The sequence below is a fragment of the Fundulus heteroclitus genome, unplaced genomic scaffold, assembly GCF_011125445.2.
Source record: "Fundulus heteroclitus isolate FHET01 unplaced genomic scaffold, MU-UCD_Fhet_4.1 scaffold_68, whole genome shotgun sequence".
Taxonomy (NCBI): Eukaryota; Metazoa; Chordata; class Actinopteri; order Cyprinodontiformes; family Fundulidae; genus Fundulus; species Fundulus heteroclitus.
This window is the reverse complement of record NW_023397121.1, coordinates 1044521-1061995: the sequence shown is the minus strand read 5'-3', so window position 1 is coordinate 1061995 and position 17475 is coordinate 1044521. Positions and strand designations below refer to the sequence as shown.

At 45.8% G+C, this 17475-nt stretch overlaps 2 protein-coding genes across 2 annotated transcripts; one reads left to right on the top strand and one right to left on the bottom strand.

Annotated features, from left to right (window-relative positions):
* Positions 1-94: 94 nt before the first annotated feature.
* Positions 95-9371, top strand: pcid2 (PCI domain containing 2). The gene is made up of 15 exons (XM_012858661.3): positions 95-320; positions 841-899; positions 979-1068; positions 1136-1209; positions 1275-1340; positions 1416-1457; positions 1527-1581; positions 2859-2962; positions 3043-3118; positions 3196-3337; positions 3753-3853; positions 4070-4143; positions 4220-4345; positions 9005-9128; positions 9205-9371. Exons 2-15 carry the CDS (start codon positions 864-866, stop codon positions 9292-9294), a joined length of 1200 nt encoding a protein of 399 aa, XP_012714115.1. The 5' UTR covers positions 95-320; positions 841-863; the 3' UTR covers positions 9295-9371.
* Positions 9372-9448: 77 nt separating this feature from the next.
* On the bottom strand, positions 9449-17429 carry prozb (protein Z, vitamin K-dependent plasma glycoprotein b). Its single transcript, XM_036133741.1, has 8 exons — positions 16756-17429; positions 16125-16288; positions 16027-16051; positions 15750-15899; positions 14508-14639; positions 14358-14428; positions 14133-14271; positions 9449-10490 (listed from the first exon to the last, which is right to left on the bottom strand). Exons 1-8 carry the CDS (start codon positions 16835-16837, stop codon positions 9643-9645), a joined length of 1611 nt encoding a protein of 536 aa, XP_035989634.1. The 5' UTR covers positions 16838-17429; the 3' UTR covers positions 9449-9642.
* Positions 17430-17475: the final 46 nt, after the last annotated feature.

The following is a 17475-nucleotide window of genomic DNA, read 5'->3' as shown; positions in this document are numbered from 1 at the left end:
GTTTTCAAGTTCGACACTTTTCGTCTTTCTAATTAAAGTCAGAATGTAAACTTTCTTTTACCGGAAGTGTTTCCGCGGTGATCCGGAAGTTGTCCGTCAGTGAAAACATTCCGTGTTTCTGACCGGATGAGCAGAAGCGGGATGGGTTTGTTGCAGCTAGTAACTTCATTTTAAAGCTCTGCGGCTGGTTTCTGGTCAGTCTCCGGATGTTTTAGCGTTTAGAGTCTAAAACCAGCGGTTTTTATTCCGCTTTTACAGAATTTTAACCGCTTTATCGGCTAAACCTTCACACGGAGCGCCGCGGCCAGGCTTGGTTCAAAGTAGGGACGTTTTGTCTTTCGGCAAAATCTTCTTAGCTTGTTCGTGTTTTTTCTGGTTGTTTCCTTTGATGTTTAACGTGTTTGTGATTTCGGCGTTAATGGTTAATGTTTTAAATGGAATATAAACGAAAAGCAGAAGGGTTGCTGCGTTAGCGCTGTGCTAATTAGATTACTAGACTCAACAGCTGCTACTGGACGCTTTTTAAAGCTCCTGTAGAGTGACGAAGAAAATATTACCGTCTTTATGTTTTTATGAACACCTGCAGGCTGTAATGACCGACAAACCCTGAGTAAATCAGAATAAATGTCGTTTTAATGAGCTGTCTGGCTTGGCTGCAGTGGCAGCATCATGCTGTGGGACTACATCAGTCCTGGAGGAACCTGTGAGCGACTGGAGCTCCTTCCTCCAGCAGAACCACCTAAACACGCCCAGAGCTGCAGCGGGCGGCTTGGCTTCATGCCTTAGAATGGCCTAGTCAAAGTCCAGGTTTAAATCTATCGGTTTCCATGTGTCCTCCAGGTGGGAGCAGCTCCTAATCAGCCATGGCTCACATCACCATCAACCAGTACCTGCAGCAGGTGAGCTCTGCCCTCCACCCTGACTCACCTGTTCAGGTTCTGCTCCGCATCTTTGTTCTAGCTCTGCGTTCTCCCGCAGATCAACGAGGCCATCGAGAACCACGAGGGCTCCTTCTGCGCCGAGCTGCTCTCCTTCAAGCACCCGCACGTGGCCAACCCCCGATTACAGGTAAGGCCCCGCCCCCTCAGGTAGAGCCAGGGTCGCCAGGAGACGAGCTCACCTGTGCGTGTTTCAGCTGGCCAGCCCGGAGGAGAAGTGCCAGCAGATTCTGGAGCCGCCGTACGATGAGATGGTGGCGGCGCATCTCAGGTGAGACCCACAGCTGGACGCTTGACCCCCGCCGGTAGGGTTCTGACACCTGTGTGGCTTTCCAGGTGTACCTACGCTGTGGCCAATCACGACTTCGTAGAGGCGTACAAGTTCCAGACGCTCGTGGTCCAATATCCTTTAAAAAGTCTTGTCAGATGTTGGTAAATGGTGTTCAGCAGTCGGTGATCAGATCCTTGACCCCTGACGTCCTTCCTGAGAGCCTTCCAGTCCCACAAGGAGGAGAACTGGTGAGTGTGCCGACGCTGCAGCGAACACGCGGGCTGCGAACGCACCATGACTGCCTGTTTGTGTTGCAGGGCCCTGCACATCATGTTCGCCGTCACCCTGGACCTGCGCATCTTCGCCAACAATGTGAGACACGGTCCTCCCCGCCGCCCCCGGGTCTGGTCTGAGAGCAGCGGCAACGCTTGAGTTAAACGAAGCGTCTGATTTATGTCACAGGAAGGATAAAAATTAATGTTTTCATGTGACAGAAATGATAAAATGGTGGAAAATTAATGTTTTAATGCGACAGAAATGATAAAATGGAGGAAAATTAATGTTTTCATGTGACAGAAATTATAAAAATGGAGGAAAATTAATGTTTTACTATGACAGAAATGATAAAATGGAGGAAAATTAATGTTTTACTGCGACAGAAATTATAAAATGGAGGAAAATTTATGTTTTAATGTAACAGAAATGATAAAATGGAGGAAAATTTATGTTTTAATGCGACAGAAATTATAAAATGGATAAAAATTAATGTTTTAATGCGACAGAAATGGAAAACTGGAGGAAAATTAATGTTTTCATGTGACAGAAATGATAAAATGGAGGAAAATGTATGTTTTAATGCAACAGGAAGGATAAAACGGAGGAAAATTTATGTTTTACTGCGACAGAAATTATAAAATGGAGGAAAATTAATGTTTTTAAAGGACAGAAATGATAAAATGGAGGAAAATGTATGTTTTAATGTAACAGAAATGATAAAATGGAGGAAAATTTATGTTTTAATGCAACAGGAAGGATAAAACGGAGGAAGATTAATATTTTAATGTGACAGAAATTATAAAATGGAGGAAAATTTATGTTTTAATGTGACAGGAGTGATAAAATGGAGGAAAATTAATGTTTTACTATGACAGAAATGATAAAATGGAGGAAAATTAATGTTTTACTGCGACAGAAATTATAAAATGGAGGAAAATTAATGTTTTTATGTGACAGAAATTATAAAATGGAGGAAAAATTATGTTTTACTGCGACAGAAATTATAAAATGGCGGAAAATTGTTTTTAAAGGACAGAAATGATAAAATTGAGGAAAATTTATGTTTTTATGCGACAAATGATAAAATGGCGGAAAATTAATGTTTTTAAAGGACAGAAATTATAAAATGGAGGAAAATTTATGTTTTTAAAGGACAGAAATTATAAAATGGAGGAAAATGAATGTTTTTAAAGGACAGAAATGATAAAATGGAGGAAAATTAACATTTCATGATGTTTAGACACGTTATAAATCACGATGGAGCTAAACCTGTTTGTAGAAGAATGTAAAAGAACAGCATGGCGCCTCCTGCTGGGCGTAAACCGGAACCAGCGCCTCCCTGAAGCCCCGGCCCGGTTTGCTCCTGTTTTCAGGCGGAGCAGCAGCTGCAGAAGAAGGGCAAAGGTCAGCCGGGGGAGATGCTGGAGAAGGCAGCGGAGCAGCTGATGAGCTGCTTCAGAGTCTGCGCCAGCGATAAGTGCGTCTCTCTCTGCTCTGACCCGCTCTGATGCGCCGGTTCTGCCGGGTTCTCACGTGTTCTGTTCTGCCCCGTCACAGCCGAGCCGGCGTGGACGACTCCAAGAAGTGGGGGATGATGTTTCTGAGCAACCAGCTCTTCAAAATATACTTCAAGGTGCCGGCTCCGCCCCCACGACCGCAGCGTGTCCAGCCGAGGTCCGATTGACCAGCGGCTGTTTGTTCTCTCCGCAGATCAACAAGCTGCACCTGTGCAAGCCTCTGATCCGGGCCATCGACAGCTCCAACCTGAAGAACGACTACAGCCCCGCCCAGAAGGTCACCTACAAGTACTACGTGGGCCGCAAGGCCATGTTCGACAGCGACTTCAAGACGGGTCAGCTGCCGACGGGTTCTGGGGGCTTGGGTGTTTTGGGGCTTTGGGCATTGTGGGGGTTCTGGGAGTTTGGGTGGTTATGGGGCTTTGGGGGTTCTGGGGCTTTGGGGGTTCTGGGGCTTTGGGGGTCATGGGGGCTTGGGGTTCTGGGGGTTTGGTGTTCTGGGTGTTCGGGTGTTCTTGGTGTGGGGGTTATGGGGCTTTGGGTGTTCTGGGGGTTTGGGTGGTTATGGGGCTTTGGGGGTTCTGGGGGTTTGGTGATTCTGGGGGTTTGGGGTTCTGGGTGTCTGGGGGTTTGGGTGTTCTGGGGGTTTGGGGTGTTCTTGGTGTGGGGGTTATGGGGCTTTGGGTGTTCTGGGGGTTTGGGTGTTCTGGGGGTGGAGCGGAGAGCGTAAACTGTGCCGTTCCTCCGCAGCCGAGGAGCTGCTGTCCTACGCCTTCGACCACTGCCATCGCTCCTGCCAGAAGAACAAGCGGATGATCCTGATCTACCTGCTGCCGGTCAAGATGCTGCTGGTAGGAGCTTTAAACCTTCCCAGAACCATCACCATGCGGGTTCAGACCCGGTTCTGATCCACTGCAGGGCTAACAGACCAGAGCTGATGCATGTTCTCTATAAACCAAACTGGTTCTGACCCGGTTAGGTCGAGTTAAGTCGGAGCCATGATTTATTTGCATATTAATTGCATAAATATCCAGTAAAACCAGAACCTCACGCTGCTGCTGTTTCAGGGCCACATGCCGACCCACCTGCTGCTGCGGAAGTACGACCTGACTCAGTTCGCCGACGTCACCAAAGCCGTGAGGTAAGCAGGGGGGCGGGTCTACCGATGCCACAGCAAGTGGATCCTCCCAGAGCTGAAGTGTGTGCTCCTTTTCCAGCGAGGGGAACCTGCTGCTGCTCAACGAGGCGCTGTCCAAACACGAGACCTTCTTCATCCGCTGCGGGATCTTCCTCATCCTGGAGAAGCTCAAGATCATCACCTACAGGAACCTCTTCAAGAAAGTGTGAGTCAGGGCCGGCCGTAAACCCGTTAGCCCATAAACCACCTGCAGGTCTACCGCGCTGCTTCTGTGCGGTCAAAGGGACTCGTGTTGCTGGGTCGATGCTGCGGTTCCTTCCCTTTATGAGATTTACCGCGATAAATGAAGAGGGACGGGAGGAACACGCCTGATGTGAACATGGTGACCACCAGTAGTCTGGTTTGAGACTGGGATGGGTCCTTTCCACCGTCTGAGTGGTCTGCAGACAAACCTGAGCTGGAACCAGAGCACCGCCCTTTAACTGCAGCTGGTTGGGTCTGCATTAATAAACCAAAGCTACTTTAAAACATCTAGAAAATCACATTTCTTCACTCATCTGATGAATATTCTGGCAAATAGCAGAGCGTTGCCCTTTAACTGCAGCTGGTTGGGTCTGCATTAATGGACTAAAGCTACTTTAAAACATCTAGAAATCACATTTCTAGACTATTCTGATGAATAATCTGGCAAATAGCAGAGCACCGCCCTTTAACTGCAGCTGGTTGTGTCTGCATTAATGGACCAAAGCTACTTTAAAACATCTAGAAATCACATTTCTAGACTATTCTGATGAATAATCTGGAAAATAGCAGAGTGCCGCCCTTTAACTGCAGCTGGTTGTGTCTGAATTAATGAACCAAAGCTACTGTAAAACATCTAGAAAATCACATTTCTAGACTATTCTGGTGAATAATCTGGCATTAGCAGAGCGATGCCCTTTGTAGCTGGTTGGGTCTGCATTAATGAACTAAAGCTACTGTAAAACATCTAGAAAATCACATTTCTTTACTTATCTGATGAATAATCTGGCAAATAGCAGAGCGACGCCCTTTAACTGCAGCTGGTTGGGTCTGCATTAATGAACCAAAGCTACTGTAAAACATCTAGAAAATCAAATTTCTAGACTATTCTGATGAATAATCTGGCAAATAGCAGAGCGACGCCCTTTAACTGCAGCTGGTTGGGTCTGAATTAATGAACCAAAGCTACTGTAAAACATCTAGAAAATCAAATTTCTAGACTATTCTGATTAATAATCTGGAAAATAGCAGAGCGCCGCCCTTTAACTGCAGCTGGTTGTGTCTGCATTAATGAACCAAAGCTACTGTAAAACATCTAGAAATCACATTTCTAGACTATTCTGATTAATAATCTGGAAAATAGCAGAGCGCCGCCCTTTAACTGCAGCTGGTTGGGTCTGCATTAATGAACTAAAGCTACTGTAAAACATCTAGAAAATCACATTTCTTCACTCATCTGATGAATAATCTGGCAAATAGCAGAGCGTTGCCCTTTAACTGCAGCTGGTTGGGTCTGAATTAATGAACCAAAGCTACTGTAAAACATCTAGAAAGTCAAATTTCTTGACTATTCTGATGAATAATCTGGCAAATAGCAGAGCGCCGCCCTTTAACTGCAGCTGGTTGGGTCTGAATTAATGAACCAAAGCTACTGTAAAACATCTAGAAAATCACATTTCTTCACTCATCTGATGAATAATCTGGCAAATAGCAGAGCGTTGCCCTTTAACTGCAGCTGGTTGGGTCTGCATTAATGAACCAAAGCTACTGTAAAACATCTAGAAAATCACATTTCTTCACTATTCTGGTGAATAATCTGGCAAATAGCAGAGCGTTGCCCTTTAACTGCAGCTGGTTGGGTCTGCATTAATGAACCAAAGCTACTGTAAAACATCTAGAAAATCACATTTCTAGACTATTCTGATGAATAATCTGGCAAATAGCAGAGCGATGCCCTTTGTAGCTGGTTGGGTCTGCATTGATGAACCAAAGCTACTGTAAAACATCTAGAAGATCACATTTCTAGACTATTCTGATGAATAATCTGGCAAATAGCAGAGCGATGCCCTTTGTAGCTGGTTGGGTCTGCATTAATGAACCAAAGCTACTGTAAAACATCTAGAAAATCACCTTTCTAGACTATTCTGATGAATAATCTGGCAAATAGCAGAGCGCTGCCCTTTAACTGCAGCTGGTTGTGTCTGCATTAATGGACCAAAGCTACTGTAAAACATCTAGAAAATCACATTTCTAGACTATTCTGATGAATAATCTGGCAAATAGCAGAGCGTTGCCCTTTAACTGCAGCTGGTTGGGTCTGCATTAATGAACCAAAGCTACTGTAAAACATCTAGAAAATCACATTTCTTCACTATTCTGGTGAATAATCTGGCAAATAGCAGAGCGTTGCCCTTTAACTGCAGCTGGTTGGGTCTGCATTAATGAACCAAAGCTACTGTAAAACATCTAGAAAATCACATTTCTACACTATTCTGATGAATAATCTGGCAAATACCAGAGCGCTGCCCTTTAACTGCAGCTGGTTGGGTCTGCATTAATAAACCAAAGCTACTGTAAAACATCTAGAAAATCACATTTCTACACTATTCTGATGAATAATCTGGAAAATAGCAGAGAGACGCCCTTTAACTGCAGCTGGTTGGGTCTGCATTAATGAACCAAAGCTACTGTAAAACATCTAGAAAGTCACATTTCTAGACTATTCTGATGAATAATCTGGAAAAAAGCAGAGCACCGCCCTTTAACTGCAGCTGGTTGGGTCTGCATTAATCAACTAAAGCTACTGTAAAACATCTAGAAAGTCACATTTCTAGACTATTCTGATGAATAATCTGGCAAATAGCAGAGCGATGCCCTTTACCTGCAACTGGTTGTGTCAGCATTAATGAACCAAAGCTACTTAAAAACATCTAGAAAATCACATTTCTTCACTATTCTGGTGAATAATCTGGCAAATAGCAGAGCGACGCCCTTTAACTGCAGCTGGTTGGGTCTGCATTAATGAACTAAAGCTACTGTAAAACATCTAGAAAATCACATTTCTAGACTATTCTGATGAATTATCTGGCAAATAGCAGAGCGTTGCCCTTTAACTGCAGCTGGTTGGGTCTGCATTAATAAACCAAAGCTACTGTAAAACATCTAGAAAATCACATTTCTACACTATTCTGATGAATAATCTGGCAAATACCAGAGCGCTGCCCTTTAACTGCAGCTGGTTGGGTCTGCATTAATAAACCAAAGCTACTGTAAAACATCTAGAAAATCACATTTCTACACTATTCTGATGAATAATCTGGAAAATAGCAGAGAGACGCCCTTTAACTGCAGCTGGTTGGGTCTGCATTAATGAACCAAAGCTACTGTAAAACATCTAGAAAGTCACATTTCTAGACTATTCTGATGAATAATCTGGAAAAAAGCAGAGCACCGCCCTTTAACTGCAGCTGGTTGGGTCTGCATTAATCAACTAAAGCTACTGTAAAACATCTAGAAAGTCACATTTCTAGACTATTCTGATGAATAATCTGGCAAATAGCAGAGCGATGCCCTTTACCTGCAACTGGTTGTGTCAGCATTAATGAACCAAAGCTACTTAAAAACATCTAGAAAATCACATTTCTTCACTATTCTGGTGAATAATCTGGCAAATAGCAGAGCGACGCCCTTTAACTGCAGCTGGTTGGGTCTGCATTAATGAACTAAAGCTACTGTAAAACATCTAGAAAATCACATTTCTAGACTATTCTGATGAATTATCTGGCAAATAGCAGAGCGTTGCCCTTTAACTGCAGCTGGTTGGGTCTGCATTAATCAACTAAAGCTACTGTAAAACATCTAGAAAGTCACATTTCTAGACTATTCTGATGAATAATCTGGCAAATAGCAGAGCGCCGCCCTTTACCTGCAACTGGTTGTGTCAGCATTAATGAACCAAAGCTACTTAAAAACATCTAGAAAATCACATTTCTTCACTATTCTGGTGAATAATCTGGCAAATAGCAGAGCGACGCCCTTTAACTGCAGCTGGTTGGGTCTGCATTAATGAACCAAAGCTACTGTAAAACATCTAGAAAATCACATTTCTACACTATTCTGATGAATAATCTGGCAAATAGCAGAGCGACGCCCTTTAACTGCAGCTGGTTGGGTCTGCATTAATCAACTAAAGCTACTGTAAAACATCTAGAAATCACATTTCTTCACTCATCTGATGAATAATCTGGCAAATAGCAGAGCGTTGTCCTTTAACTGCAGCTGGTTGGGTCTGAATTAATGAACTAAAGCTACTGTAAAACTTCTAGAAAATCACATTTCTAGACTATTCTGATGAATAATCTGGCAAATAGCAGAGCGACGCCCTTTAACTGCAGCTGGTTGTGTCTGCATTAATAAACCAAAGCTACTTTAAAACATCTAGAAAATCACATTTCTAGACTATTCTGATGAATAATCTGGCAAATAGCAGAGCGTTGCCCTTTAACTGCAGCTGGTTGGGTCTGCATTAATGAACTAAAGCTACTGTAAAACTTCTAGAAAATCACATTTCTAGACTATTCTGATAAATAATCTGGCAAATACCAGAGCGCTGCCCTTTAACTGCAGCTGGTTGGGTCTGCATTAATGAACTAAAGCTACTGTAAAACATCTAGAAAATCACATTTCTAGACTATTCTGATGAATTATTTGGTAAATAACAGAGTGATATAGATATAGGTCAGCATGGTTCCGTTTTATGACCGGTGGGTCTGTATTTCCCCCCCTTTGGTCCTCCGGGCCCGGGGCGGTGGTTCTGTCTGAGCATGTCGGCGTTTGGCTGCAGGTATCTGCTGCTGAAGACCCACCAGCTGCCTCTGGACGCCTTCCTGGTGGCCCTGAGGATGATGCAGGTGGAGGACGTGGACATCGACGAGGTGCAGTGCCTCCTGGCCAACCTGATATACATGGTGAGCGCGCTCAGACCCGACGCCACGCCGGCGCCCTGCAGACACCCGTTCTGATTCTGGTTCTGTCTCCTGGCAGGGTCACATCAAAGGGTACATCTCCCACCAGCACCAGAAGCTGGTGGTCAGTAAGCAGAACCCGTTCCCGCCTCTGTCTTCTGTCTCCTAGACTACGTTACCCACGATGCCCCTGGGGGTAATCTTTTTCTAAGAATCTGGTTGAATAAAGCTTGTTTGGTTTGTAGACGTTGGGTTTCTCTGCTTTTGTTCTTTGACTCTTCCTGTTTTTAGGGGTTTACTTTAAAAAGAACAACACAACAAACTAACTTTTAAAACTTTTATTTCTGAGTGAGTGAAATTATAAACAGGACAAACGTTGAATGCTCTGGTCGTCTTTTACTAAGTTTGGAATAATCTCTGAAGGTAGGAAAGGCTCTGAGTTTGGGGACGTTTTTATACAAACTGCGGAACGTCCAATAATTTAAAGTGGATGAGAACCCACGGCCGGGTTCTGAGCTCAGTGGATCTCCGGGTACTGGCTGATCTGGGGGGTCATGTGGTTCTCCACCTTCTGCAGCCGCGGCCTGATCCAGTTCAGGTACCGGGACACTTTGGTGAACGCCTGGCCTCCGCCGTCTGAGGACGCAGACAACAGCAGGCCGGTCAGGAAGGCCGTTCCCTTCTCCACCGTCACCACCGCCGAGCCCGCCATCAGACCGCCGCCCCCTGCTGGTGACCCGTGGTACTGCTTCGTTAGGTTCTCCGCTCTGTTCCCGGTCACAACCTCTTCGGTTTGAGTCTGGTTCCGGTCCAAAGCATGTCCTCTGAGTCTGTTCTGAGTCACGTTCTGCCTCTCCAGGAGTCTGGAGAAGTTCTGGTTGGTGTCGCTCTCAGTCACGTTCTGCGTCCCTGTGAGTCTGGACAGGTTCTGGTTGGTGTCGCTCTCAGTCACGTTCTGCCTCTCCAGGAGTCTGGACAGGTTCTGGTTGGTATCGCTGCTCCCCGTCCACCCGGTTCCTCTCGCCGCTCCGTCTGGGCTCCCTGGCGCCGCCTTCCTGCTCCTCATGCAGAACATTTTGTTGCTGAGTGGGTGCGGGACGCTCAGCTGCCTGCGACACTCCTCCAGCGTCATGTAGACCAGCTCCTGCTTCTGGCCACGCCCCCTCCTGTCGGCCACGCCCACCCTCCCAGGATGCATCAGGATGTTTTCGCTGAAGTCCTTCGTGGGAAGGCAGGCGTGGCCGAGGCCGGGGCCGAACCTGATGGGCCTGGCCAGCTCCAGGAGGGCGAGGTCAAAGTCGTGGTGGTCTGGATGGAAACGCTCGTGGAGGAACAGCGCCTGGACCGGGAAGACCCTCCTGTTGCCTGGGAAACGAGACGCATCATCAGGACAGCTTTAGTGAATTAATGTGATCATCAGGACAGCTTTAGTGTATTAATGTGATCATCAGGACAGCTTTAGTGAATTAATGTGATCATCAGGACACGTTTAGTGTATTAATGTGATCATCAGGACACGTTTAGTGTATTAATGTGATCATCAGGACAGCTTTAGTGAATTAATGTGATCATCAGGACAGGTTTAGTGAATTAATGTGATCATCAGGACATTTAGTATATTAATGTGATCATCAGGACAGCTTTAGTGAATTAATGTGATCATCAGGACAGGTTTAGTGAATTAATGTGATCATCAGGACATTTAGTATATTAATGTGATCATCAGGACAGGTTTAGTGAATTAATGTGATCATCAGGACAGGTTTAGTGAATTAATGTGATCATCAGGACATTTAGTATATTAATGTGATCATCAGGACAGCTTTAGTGAATTAATGTGATCATCAGGACAGGTTTAGTGAATTAATGTGATCATCAGGACATTTAGTATATTAATGTGATCATCAGGACAGCTTTAGTGAATTAATGTGATCATCAGGACACATTTAGTGTATTAATGTGATCATCAGGACACATTTAGTGTATTAATGTGATCATCAGGACAGGTTTAGTGAATTAATGTGATCATCAGGACAGGTTTAGTGAATTAATGTGATCATCAGGACAGGTTTAGTGAATTAATGTGATCATCAGGACATTTAGTATATTAATGTGATCATCAGGACAGCTTTAGTGAATTAATGTGATCATCAGGACAGCTTTAGTGTATTAATGTGATCATCAGGACATTTAATATATTAATGTGATCATCAGGACAGCTTTAGTGTATTAATGTGATCATCAGGACACGTTTAGTGTATTAATGTGATCATCAGGACAGCTTTAGTGAATTAATGTGATCATCAGGACAGCTTTAGTGAATTAATGTGATCATCAGGACAGCTTTAGTGAATTAATGTGATCATCAGGACATTTAGTGTATTAATGTGATCATCAGGACAGGTTTAGTGTATTAATGTGATCATCAGGACACATTTAGTGTATTAATGTGATCATCAGGACAGGTTTAGTGAATTAATGTGATCATCAGGACAGCTTTAGTGTATTAATGTGATCATCAGGACATTTAATATATTAATGTGATCATCAGGACAGCTTTAGTGTATTAATGTGATCATCAGGACACGTTTAGTGTATTAATGTGATCATCAGGACAGCTTTAGTGAATTAATGTGATCATCAGGACAGCTTTAGTGTATTAATGTGATCATCAGGACAGCTTTAGTGTATTAATGTGATCATCAGGACATTTAATATATTAATGTGATCATCAGGACAGCTTTAGTGTATTAATGTGATCATCAGGACAGCTTTAGTGAATTAATGTGATCATCAGGACAGCTTTAGTGAATTAATGTGATCATCAGGACAGCTTTAGTGTATTAATGTGATCATCAGGACAGCTTTAGTGTATTAATGTGATCATCAGGACATTTAATATATTAATGTGATCATCAGGACAGCTTTAGTGTATTAATGTGATCATCAGGACATTTAATATATTAATGTGATCATCAGGACAGCTTTAGTGTATTAATGTGATCATCAGGACAGCTTTAGTGAATTAATGTGATCATCAGGACAGCTTTAGTGTATTAATGTGATCATCAGGACACATTTAGTGTATTAATGTGATCATCAGGACAGCTTTAGTGTATTAATGTGATCATCAGGACACGTTTAGTGAATTAATGTGATCATCAGGACAGCTTTAGTGAATTAATGTGATCATCAGGACAGCTTTAGTGTATTAATGTGATCATCAGGACACATTTAGTGTATTAATGTGATCATCAGGACAGCTTTAGTGTATTAATGTGATCATCAGGACACATTTAGTGTATTAATGTGATCATCAGGACAGCTTTAGTGAATTAATGTGATCATCAGGACACGTTTAGTGAATTAATGTGATCATCAGGACAGCTTTAGTGAATTAATGTGATCATCAGGACACATTTAGTGTATTAATGTGATCATCAGGACAGCTTTAGTGAATTAATGTGATCATCAGGACACGTTTAGTGAATTAATGTGATCATCAGGACAGCTTTAGTGTATTAATGTGATCATCAGGACATTTAGTGTATTAATGTGATCATCAGGACATTTAGTGTATTAATGTGATCATCAGGACATTTAGTGTATTAATGTGATCATCAGGACAGCTTTAGTGTATTAATGTGATCATCAGGACATTTAGTGTATTAATGTGATCATCAGGACAGCTTTAGTGTATTAATGTGATCATCAGGACACATTTAGTGTATTAATGTGATCATCAGGACACATTTAGTGTATTAATGTGATCATCAGGACACGTTTAGTGAATTAATGTGATCATCAGGACACATTTAGTGTATTAATGTGATCATCAGGACACATTTGGTGTATTAATGTGATCATCAGGACACATTTAGTGTATTAATGTGATCATCAGGACACATTTAATGTATTAATGTGATCATCGGGACACATTATTGTATTAATGTGATCATCAGGAAAGCTTTAGTGTATTAATGTGATCATCAGGAAAGCTTTAGTGTATTAATGTGATCATCAGGACACATTTAATGTATTAATGTGATCATCGGGACACATTATTGTATTAATGTGATCATCAGAACACATTTAGTGTATTAATGTGATCATCAGGACACATTTAGTGTATTAATGTGATCATCAGGACACATTTAGTGTATTAATGTGATCATCGGGACATTTAGTGTATTAATGTGATCATCAGGACACATTTAGTGTATTAATGTGATCATCGGGACATTTAGTGTATTAATGTGATCATCGGGACACATTATTGTATTAATGTGATCATCGGGACACATTTAGTGTATTAATGTGATCATCGGGACACATTTGGTGTATTAATGTGATCATCGGGACACATTATTGTATTAATGTGATCATCGGGACACATTTAATGTATTAATGTGATCATCAGGACACATTTAATGTATTAATGTTATCATCGGGACACATTTAATGTATTAATGTGATCATCGGGACACAATTAATGTGATCATCGGGACATAGTGTATTAATGTGATCATCAGGACATTTAGTTTATTAATGTGATCATCGGGACACATTATTGTATTAATGTGATCATCAGGACACATTTAGAGTATTAATGTGATCATCAGGACACATTTAGTGTATTAATGTGATCATCAGGACATTTAGTTTATTAATGTGATCATCGGGACACATTATTGTATTAATGTGATCATCGGGACATTTAGTGTATTAATGTGATCATCGGGACACATTATTGTATTAATGTGATCATCGGGACACATTTAATGTATTAATGTGATCATCGGGACACATTTAATGTATTAATGTGATCATCGGGACACATTTTGTGTATTAATGTGATCATCAGGACATAGTGTATTAATGTTATCATCAGGACACATTATTGTATTAATGTGATCATCAGGACACATTTAATGTATTAATGTGATCATCAGGACACATTTAATGTATTAATGTGATCATCGGGCTTTCGAAACAGGGATTTCGTACCTGTGACCACGTGGAACTGTGAGGGTCGGGGATTGGCTCCTGAGTTCAGGAAGAGGCAGCGGGCGGCGGTCAGGACGGAGCGGCGGCCGAGCACGACTCCACCGCAGAGCTCCGCCTGGCTGCTGTTGACCAGGGAGACCTGCGCACACAAACCAAACCGGGGCGCCGAGCATTAGGCGGCTAACCCGGGTTTCCGGGTTTCCTGATTGGCTGAGAGCGCGTTACCTGCCAGGGGCAGCTCCCGTGGCGACAGAGGGGGCCGTTGGCGTCGGGGATCCTCCCACAGGGGAACTCCACTGCGGACACAGACACAACAGTTATCTCAGGCGCCTCAGCCGCTCCGGTGAATGATGCCTTGCTGGAGGGGTTCCGAACCTTCAGGCTGGCAGCTCCGCTTGTCGCTCTGTAGTTTGAATCCGGACGTGCACGAGCATCTGTGGGAGTAGTAGTCGGCCGTGCACAGCTGGTGGCACGCCTTGGGGCCTTCGGTCGGACACGCTGAGATCACTGAGAGAGTGGATGAGATGGGGAGGTGCCCCCAGAACCCACCGTACCTCCCCCACCTCACCTCCCCCACTGGACCTCCCCCACTGGGCCTCCCCCACTGGGCCTTCCCCACCCGACCTCCCCCACCGGACCTCCCCCACTGGGCCTCCTCCACCTGACCTCCCCCACCTCACCTCCCCCACTGGGCCTCCTCCACCTGACCTCCCCCACTGGGCCTCCCCCACCTGACCTCCCCCACAGGACCTCCCCCACCTGACCTCCCCCACTGGGCCTCCCCCACTGGGCCTGCCCCACCTGACCTCCCCCACCTGACCTCCCCCACCTCACCTACCCCACTGGGCCTCCTCCACCTGACCTCCCCCACTGGGCCTCCCCCACCTGACCTCCCCCACTGGGCCTCCCCCACTGGGCCTCCCCCACCGGACCTCCCCCACCTGACCTCCCCCACTGGGCCTCCCCCACTGGGCCTCCCCAACCTGACCTCCCCCACTGGGCCTCCCCCACCAGACCTCCCCCACCTGACCTCCCCCACTGGGCCTCCCCCCCCTGACCTTCCCCACCGGGCCTCCCCCACCTGACCTCCCCCACTGGGCCTCCTCCACCTGATCTCCCCCACCTGACCTTCCCCACCGGGCCTCCCCCACCTGACCTCCCCCACTGGGCCTCCCCCACCTGATCTCCCCCACCTGACCTTCCCCACCGGGCCTCCCCCACCTGACCTCCCCCACTGGACCTCCCCCACTGGGCCTCCCCCACTGGACCTCCCCCACTGGGCCTCCCCCACCTGACCTCCCCCACTGGGCCTCCTCCACCTGACCTCCTCCACCTGACCTCCCCCACCTGACCTCCTCCACCTGACCTCCTCCACCTGACCTCCTCCACCTGACCTCCCCCACCTGACCTCCTCCACCTGACCTCCCCCACCTGACCTCCCCCACCTGACCTCCCCCACCTCACCTCCCCCACCTCACCTCCCCCACCTCACTTCCCCCACTGGGCCTCCTCCACCTGACCTCCCCCATCGGGCCTCCCCCACCTGACCTCCCCCACTGGGCCTCCCCCACTGGACCTCCCCCACTGGGCCTCCCCTCTGCACCAGGTGGGCCTTACCTGGAGCTTTGTACTGAGGCTTCACCAGCTCCGGTTGCAGTTCACACATGTGTCCGTAGTTCGGGGGCTGGCAGGAGCAGGAGAACCCCCCCACCTTGTCCGTGCAGTTCCCTCCGTTGAGGCAGGGGTTGGGAATGCACTGGTCCCCATCTCAGAAGACAGAACATCCAGAACTTTAGAAACCGAAGGTCCCAGGTGGGAACCACAGAGCTCATCTGTATTTAATGTGCAGCGTGAATCAGGCGTTTGTTGAAGTCTGGCCTGAATCGAAACCCACCGTAGTAGGAGGTCCAGAAGGCGATCTGCAGACGAACAAAGACCGGTTAGAATCAAAGGATCTCCTCGACCATCCCTGACTTTCTCCTTCGGACCCACCGTCTGCTTGTCGTCCTCAAAGACCTCCCGCGCCTCCTCATAGTTGCACCGCTCCTCGTGGCACTCCCTCTCCAGGTTGCCCTGCAGGATCTCCTCCAGGAAGAACTGGTTGGCCCGTTTGGGTCGCAGGAACACTGTGTGGGCCCCAGGAGCGCCACGAAACACTGGAAAGAACCGAAAGCCCTGAATGAGGCAGGCGTGTCGGTCTGGGAGACTCTGGCTCGTTCTAAATTAAACTAATGCTGTAAATATTATAATGTTGTTGCTCCAGTTTGATAAAACCAGATATACCGATAAAACAAATAGTCAAAACCTAATCCTGACACGTTCCCCTGAGTCACTGACAAAGTTTTCTTTACATATATGTAGTAATTTCCTGCTAAAATGTTCATTCATGTTTAAACGAGTCGCTCAGATTTAATGTTAGAAGGAATTTAATTATAAAATCACTTAGTTATTAAAACCTTTCACTCATTACACCCTGAACCGGAGCTGGATGATGAAAGCTGCCGGTTCTGGTTGATATTTGTGTGCTAGAGACTGTTCTCATGTTCTAATGTTCTGGAGACGGAGGCAGAAGCTAACGGTAGACGTAGCGGCGGAGCGAGCCGGGCAGAGGTGCAGCTCCTACCTTCACCTTGACCCGACGCCTGGAGGAAAGTTCCCAGGAGACAGACGGCGAGCAGAGACGCAGCCATGATGTGGACGGCCATTACCCCGACAGCACTGCTCACACACAGCAAACACACACTGATAGGCACAACAAACACTGGTTCACACAACGACACGCGCTGATCCAACAAACAGCCACTGATACAGAAGCCCGGCTGTTAGGCCACCGCCGACTCAGGGAGGCTCCCCCTCAGTCATGTCCCGTCCAGCCTCATGGAAAACATCTAAAATCGTCTTTCTGTCGCCGAACTGAAGCCTGTTTCTGTAACAAGGTTGAAGCGGGTCAGAAACGGTTATCTGGGTCGGTTCTGTTCCGGCCGTGGACTCTGTTCCCCTAAATCACACAAAACAAGCAGCAGACGCTGCCGGGCCGAGCCGGCGTGTTTATTTCAGGCAAACATCCCAGAAATCAATGATTTGACGCGATGCAGAGATGCCTGGACTCAGGAAATGGTGTTCTAGCTAAAGTAGAGACGCACCGATACCATACCTGGGCTGAGATTATCGGCCGATACCGATCCGATACGCGACACTGAGCTGATACTACTGAGCAGTCAATGAACCGTATCGGCATGTTTACCAACTCTATCAGCACCTGTCGCAACGTTCACGTTGCAGGTATGTTGCTGTCGGACTTGTTGATGTATCCTGCTGAAATATTTCCAAATGGCGGACTTGG

What these genes read in the sequence shown, in the direction of transcription:
- pcid2 (XM_012858661.3), top strand. Translation starts at nt 864, where the DNA reads ATGGCTCACATCACCATCAACCAGTACCTGCAGCAG. An exon ending in ATGGTGGCGGCGCATCTCAG is followed by an intron (nt 1,210 to 1,274) that starts GTGAGACCCACA and finishes GTGGCTTTCCAG; the next exon opens with GTGTACCTACGCTGTGGCCA. An exon ending in TGCGCATCTTCGCCAACAAT is followed by an intron (nt 1,582 to 2,858) that starts GTGAGACACGGT and finishes TCCTGTTTTCAG; the next exon opens with GCGGAGCAGCAGCTGCAGAA.
- prozb (XM_036133741.1), bottom strand. Translation starts at nt 16,837, where the DNA reads ATGGCCGTCCACATCATGGCTGCGTCTCTGCTCGCCGTCTGTCTCCTG. An exon ending in CTTCTGGACCTCCTACTACG is followed by an intron (nt 15,900 to 16,026) that starts GTGGGTTTCGAT and finishes CTGTCTTCTGAG; the next exon opens with ATGGGGACCAGTGCATTCCC. An exon ending in ACGGGAGCTGCCCCTGGCAG is followed by an intron (nt 14,272 to 14,357) that starts GTAACGCGCTCT and finishes TTGTGTGCGCAG; the next exon opens with GTCTCCCTGGTCAACAGCAG.